We start from the raw sequence: 6,866 nt of genomic DNA, 5'->3' as shown, positions 1-6,866 counted from the left end.
AGCAGTTCCTCTGCATTTATTCCCCAAGATTAAATATGTATGTGTTAACTACACATATACTTAGCAATCATGATTTTACTGGCATGGCCCTAAGGGGAATTTCTTACAGCGTTAGCCAGCACTATGGCTGACTGGAGCTAGCTCCATTGTCCGTTACAATAAGAATGGTTAGCACTAAGCCAACAAGCTTTGACTTTGCGATGCGTACATGTCTGGCTAGTTTTATATGGCAAGCGAATATGAATATAAATTCTCTATAGCATTATGATAGAAGTGACATTCTTTTTAACAGCCTGTTTTACAACAGTGATTATAGGGTGGGGAAATCATAGAAATTATTCCCAAACAATATGCTGCAATCAAGCCATTATGAGCAACTGAAAATGTCTTGGACCGACTACTGAATACCAGTGTGGGCTTTTTAAATTAGATACATAAGTGACACATTGAATGATTCTTGCCGTAATTCACTAAGTCTAAAAGGAATGTGCACTAAATTATATTTTTAATTGTGTTTTCAAGCTGTGACACTTAATATTGCAACATTATTCAATCCAACACCAGTGAATGTTATGGTACAGTGATAACTAACACGTCTATACTGGGGGCAAATTATAGCAAGAAGAGGAGGGTGTTTATCATTTTTTGAAATATTTATATTGGGGGCAAGCATACTGGTTTAAATCATTAAGATCTTGTGTTACTCAACCTAAGGCTATACTGTCTGTGACTAATTATATATATATATATATATATATATATATATATATATATATATATATATATATATATATATATATATATATATAATAGGAAGTTTTCAGCCCTCGTGGACGTTTTCAGTTTGTTGTGTTACAACCTGAAATCTTGATTCATTTAATTGGGATTTGTTTTCCTTTGATTTACACAAGCTACTCAACACTTTGAAGAGGCAAGAGAGGCAAGTCTTGGTTAGATAAGTATTCACCCCCCTGAGTCAATACTTGGTAGAACCACCTTTGGCAGCAATTACAGCTGTGAGTCTTTTGGGGTAAGTCTCTGCCAGGTTTGCACATCTGGATTGTACAATATTCGCCCATTGTTCTTGGCAAAATTGTTGAAGCTCTGTCAAGTTGGATGGGGATGATTGGTCAACAGCAATCTTCAAGTCTTGCCACAGATTCTCAATCAGATTCAACTCTGGGATTTGACTGGGCCACTCTACGACATTCACTTTTTTGTTTTCAAGCCACTCCAGTGTCGCTTAGCTGTGCTTGGAGTCATTGTTCTGCTGAAAGGTGAATCTCTGTCCCAGTCTTAGGTCGTTAGCTCCATCCCTGCCAATGAAAAGTATCCCCATAGCATGATGCTGCCACCACCATGCTTCATAGTAAGAATGGTGTTACCTGGGTGATGTGCTGTGTTGGGTTTGCGCCAGACATAATACTTTGCATTTAAGCCAAATAGTTCAATTTTTGTTTCATCTGACCACAGAATCTTTTGCCACATCTTTTCAGAGTTTTTCACATGCCTTTTTGCAAATTCCAGGAGGGATTTTACATCAGAAATGGCTTCCTTCTTGTCACTCTTTCATACAGGCCAGATTTGTGGGGTACCTCAGCTATTGTTGACACAGTCAGTTTCTTCCATCTCAGCCATGGAACGCTGTAGGTCTTTCAGAGTTGTCATTGGCCGCTTGGTGGCTTCTTTGACCAATGCCCTTCTTACCCGGCTGCTCAGTTTGAGAGGAAGGCCTGCTCTAAGCAGATTCTGGGTGGTGCCGTATACCTTCCACTTCTTAATGATTGACTTGACTGTGCTCCCAGGGATATTCAATGCCTTTGAAATCTTTTTATACCCCTCCCCTGATCTGTGCCACAACTTTATCCCAGAGTTGTTTTGAAAGCTCCTTGGTTTTCATGGTAGCATCTTTGCTTTGAATGCACTACCCAACTGTGGGACCTTACAGAGACAGGTGTATTTAATCTGAAATCATGTGAACCGCTTTTATTGACACAGATGGACTCCATTCAACTTACTGTGTGAATTCTGAAGGCAATTGGTTGCAGCTGAGCTTATTTAGGAATTTCCTAGCAAAGGGGGTGAATACTTATCTAATGAAGACTTTTCCGGTTTTTATTTTTAATTGATTTGTTTTTTCACCCCCCCCTCCCCCCCCCCATATATATATATATATATATATATATATATATATATATATATATATATATATATATATATATATATCAAATTTTTGTTCCATTACCGTTTGACGATTACTCTTTGTTTTTTGTATAAGTCTGAGTTAAGGCACTTTGTTCTTATCCACCATGCGCAGTGTATTAGGATGAGCCAAATGATCATTTAGAGATATCTCAAATTACATTTCAAGATATCATTAAAAATGTCAAGCTATTTTTAAATATTTCAAGATATCTCTACATTATTTACCTTGAAATGAATCACCCAACTAAATGGGATCTTTTTGAAGATATCTAAAATGAATTTACAGATATTTTGAAATTATTTTAGGTATGTGAACCATGGTTATCAACCAAGCCAAATTGTCATTAAAAACGATCTTAAAATGAGCATCATGTTATCCAGTAATACCCTGTACAATCTGTTGATTGTCTTTAAAAGAACATTGAGAACTAGAGGGTTTGGATGGGTGATAAATTCCACTAAAACAATATGTCGATATTGACTGCTACGATTGGTACACCACTTAATATGATATGGGTCTTGGCAGTCATCAGTATCCGCTCTTAATCCAACATAGAGTAAATCACAGACTAGGGCAACAATGCTTCAATTGTCATTTATTTAAAACACCAAGGCTGTCAACATTAACTCCAAACATTTTAGCATAGAGCTAGGGTCTGCAGGACCTCTTCACGGACCGACCCACTCCCACAGAACTGCAGTCTGAAAAACAGAGAAAATCCCTGTGAAAAATGTGTCAACAGTACCCTCTAGCGTTCATCTGTTACATAATCTAAAATCATGTGCCATTGATAAAAAAAGTTATTTTCAAATAATAACAATAATAATAATAACAATAATAATAATAATACAAATAAAAAGGCAAGAGACAAACCACCTGCCCAAATCTCAATTTGCACAAGTTTAAAACAAGAAGGTTGGTTTGGCTCATGTAAACTAGAACAGGTCTACATACACCTGTCTGTCCTTTCCGCGCTGCAAGACCAATACTTGTGCTCCAAGCTTCGGCAGGAGAGGGTTGATTTGATTGTTATCCCAAATGAACTTCACTTTTTGAACTTCTCCAACATCCACCTCTGTATCGATGTAGGCACTGTATGTGCTTCCAGGTTTGAGTTTTGTTCTGTAGGTAAAGACAGGAACATTAGGACCTATCTGTCTTCACTGTGGTTTTGGACTACATATTGCACAGTGCTCCTGTTGCAGCAGGTAGCCCACTGGTATTGACCAGGAGCAACTGCAATAAACCATTTTTTGTGTATTAGCCATAATAACTAAATAATTAACTTACTCATGTATTGTTCATGTTTTGTTAAGGGCTAGTTAGAGAATATAGCTTTAAAATACACGTTTTACTTTTTGATTTTATTTATTTTATCGCCGTTCCGTTCTAGTTGCCTGCTGTAGACACATGATGTAACACAGGCCAAAACAGCCGCCATGACCATTGCTTTTCTCAGATCCGATATATAGGTTACTATTTACTAACCAAACCAGAGCTGTTCAAACTTACTGGCTAAAATAGAAAAACAAAAATAAAGGAGACATATCGTGGAGCTCATTATCTGTTGGAATGCCCTGAACTAAACATTAACAAAAAAATTTAAATGTGCATTAATATATTAGCAAACTATTTGTAAACAGTTTCATTGTAATGCTCCTAAAATGAAGAGTGACCCACACTGGTGAATTACTGCAAGGGTTCCCAAACGTTCAAGGCTCAATTGCCCCACCCAATGAATCCATTCTTCCAATGTTATATAATGGTATATACCGATAGCATGGGCCGGGGAAGAGAGGGATAACTAAACCAGAGTTCAGGGGGGCAGGTTAATAGTTACACTCCAGTGTACCATTGTAACAAAACTAATGTGATGTCTGTAAATGAGTGCGCACAATACACATTGCTTGTTAGTAAGTTTCTGTTTATCGATTCCAATACTAAAAAGTTACACACATATAGCTTAAACATTATTGCTAGACACAACAGTGTAGCACCTATTGCTAATGTTCTGGTAGAAGCAGTCGGGTACAGCAATGGTCTTTCATCAGGAGAGGATTTTCGGTTAAGCTTTCTCACTTGCACTTTCGAGTGCCTGACATATATATCTTGCCTAACTGCGTGTGTGAGAAGCTGATCTTTATGAACTCTGCTTATACTCTGTTTTCCTGACAGTATCTAAACACTATCAATGTCATGGCATGAGTTACAATGTTATTCCAGACACAGAACATACATCTCTTCTACACAAGGTCAAATGTACCCCACTTTAAACAAATATTGTGAGCAATTGGTAACCTTCATTAACCTTACACATCTGTAGTTATAGAGAGGACATTCAAGAGTCTTTTTGAGACCACCAGTAAATGTCACCAGGATGTGAGCATTGAACTTGTTACTGAAGTACAATCTCTAATCCCATTTCAAATGTGATACACTTGGATTTGATAGCCTCTGGTGTAAATCAATAGAGGAATCACTCACTTGGCGATTTCATGCTGTCTCGTGTTTCCCTTTGTCCCAAACAAGGACACTTTCAGAGTGCCTGACACACCTTGGTCCCCGGTTAGAGTTACTGTAACCTTGTAGCGCCAGCCTGTGTGGAGAAAAGGGAAAGCTGCAAGTTAACAATGTAAAAACAAGAAAGCATCATCCACTTCTAAAACACATTCATGAGGTAACAATCATAACAAGTCAATTCTGAAAACATTTCGACTCAGGAGATTTTAGTTTGTAGAAAGGGAGGTGTATCTAGGCCCCGCTACAGTACAGTACATTTAGACCGACTGGCCAAATAATCTGATTGAGCTGCTTCCAAAGCATTGTTTGAGGAGAACAGGGTGTGCTGTGTCCAGTGCTGGAGGTTTCTAGTGGTTTGGGCAACAAGATGACATGCAAAGCAAAAATGTCAGAGACACTGTGACAAACCATTGGACATCCAGAGGGCTGTTCAATAATGCCAATATTTTCATAGAATTAAAAATAATACGAAACAAAAAATGTTGCACCAGTTATGAATCCCCCTGTACAGTATGTCCCCCTGTATATTTGGAACATACTCTAGTTAATTTAATATGATGTAATTTTCATCTGATACAAGCCATTTGATACAAAGAACTTTCAATTTGTTGTCTCGTGTCAATAACCCTAGTGTTAGGGTTAGGGTATTGTATGTATTATCGATATATTTGATATATCTAAGATAGTTGATATGCATACGTACGCATGAACGGCCTGACATCGCCGGTGTTCAGATAGAACTTCATGTTTTCAACGCCAGCGGGTACCTTGAATGTAGGAGAGTGGTGACCCATCACAGGACAGCCTCCAACGGGGCACGGGAAACACTTTCCCTGGGTGTCACAAAAGTAGCATGCTTTAGTTTATATCACTGGTTTGCAGTTTAACAAATTATGTTTCTCTAATTGTCTAATTATACAACCTGCTTTGACAAATTAATTCCAGTATAATTGACCAAATATGAATTACTGTAATTTTATAGGGCTCACATTTTTCTGAATAAAAAAGACACCGTATTTTCTTAACTTTATAACTAAGCTGTATGTTAAGATGTGCTGATATGTCTCATGCATGATTTGTAATAAATACAATGTGTTTCTGTCACTGTGAAGAAGAGCTGTTTCTTTTAACTGCGGATATGCTCCATGGTTTCCTCTAAGCTGCGCTCGTGCCCTTGCAGCACAGCAGTTTGGTCCGCGCACGAGACGATTGGGGAATGCAATGTACAGTCATCAGAGATTTAGAAGTGAGTAGTTTTTCGAGATTTACGATTATACTGTATTTACAGTATACTCGTAAATCTCGAAAAACTACTCACTTCTAAATCTTTTGTAGTCATTTTTGTATTACTTTAGTATAAATACATGTTAATTTGGATTCATATGTTGTTTTTTTCTGACTTTATGCGAACGAAAAGACACACATTTGCCCGGTTTCCCATTGGAAATAGTGATATTTTGAAATATCACTGTCCTGGTCACAAAAGCAAAGTTTGTGGGGAATAATAGCCATTGTCTATACTTTTGAGGCATAAGCAATTAGGAAATAACACTTACTACCCAGGAACAAAATTAATAAATAAATAAATAAATAAATAAATAAATAAATAAATTGTTACACGGTGTAACTATACCATTTTCCTTCTTCTAAATATAATGTGTCTCGGGTTCCCGCCTGCCATCCAACTGTTGGGTGCGATTGCCTCGCCATGTGTGATGCGCCTGCCTGCGGAAACCGAGCTTGCTACTATATATATATATATATATATATATATATATATATATATATATATATATATATATATATATATATATATATATATAAAGAATAGCCGCTCGCGGTTTTGATAATATTGAAGCATAATAATCATTCTTATGGGTCTGTTAAATCGGGTATAATGGTCTCGCTCCTGTTGTACTGCAGCAGTAAGAGTTTATAAATTACATTATCACGACAGTATTTTATCTCCCGTTTGAATTTGCACCCACATCTATTCATTCAGATGCTTTGTTCTGACTACAGTATTTATTTTATGGAAAGGCATGGTCATTAGATCGGGAAATGTTTCGTAACAGATCAGCTTTTGTCCAGGGCAAAAACTACAGCAGTACTAATACTGCTTTTACATTTTTTTTTTTTT

General features: G+C 37.1%; 1 protein-coding gene across 1 annotated transcript in view; it reads right to left on the bottom strand.

Moving 5' to 3' along the window:
- Positions 1 to 2,843: 2,843 nt before the first annotated feature.
- Positions 2,844 to 6,866, bottom strand: part of LOC121325914 (pancreatic triacylglycerol lipase-like) — a 28,080-nt gene continuing 24,057 nt past the window's right edge. The window contains exons 10-13 of the mRNA XM_041268990.1: positions 5,430 to 5,559; positions 4,691 to 4,802; positions 3,161 to 3,328; positions 2,844 to 2,907 (exon numbers count right to left, since the gene is read on the bottom strand). Of these exons, the coding sequence (XP_041124924.1) occupies positions 2,844 to 2,907; positions 3,161 to 3,328; positions 4,691 to 4,802; positions 5,430 to 5,559 (474 nt within the window). The remainder of the gene's footprint in view (positions 2,908 to 3,160; positions 3,329 to 4,690; positions 4,803 to 5,429; positions 5,560 to 6,866) is intronic.

This window comes from Polyodon spathula, chromosome 13 (genome assembly GCF_017654505.1).
Source record: "Polyodon spathula isolate WHYD16114869_AA chromosome 13, ASM1765450v1, whole genome shotgun sequence".
Lineage (NCBI taxonomy): Eukaryota > Metazoa > Chordata > Actinopteri > Acipenseriformes > Polyodontidae > Polyodon > Polyodon spathula.
The sequence above is the reverse complement of the archived record's forward strand: the minus strand, read 5'-3'. Positions and strand labels throughout refer to the sequence as shown.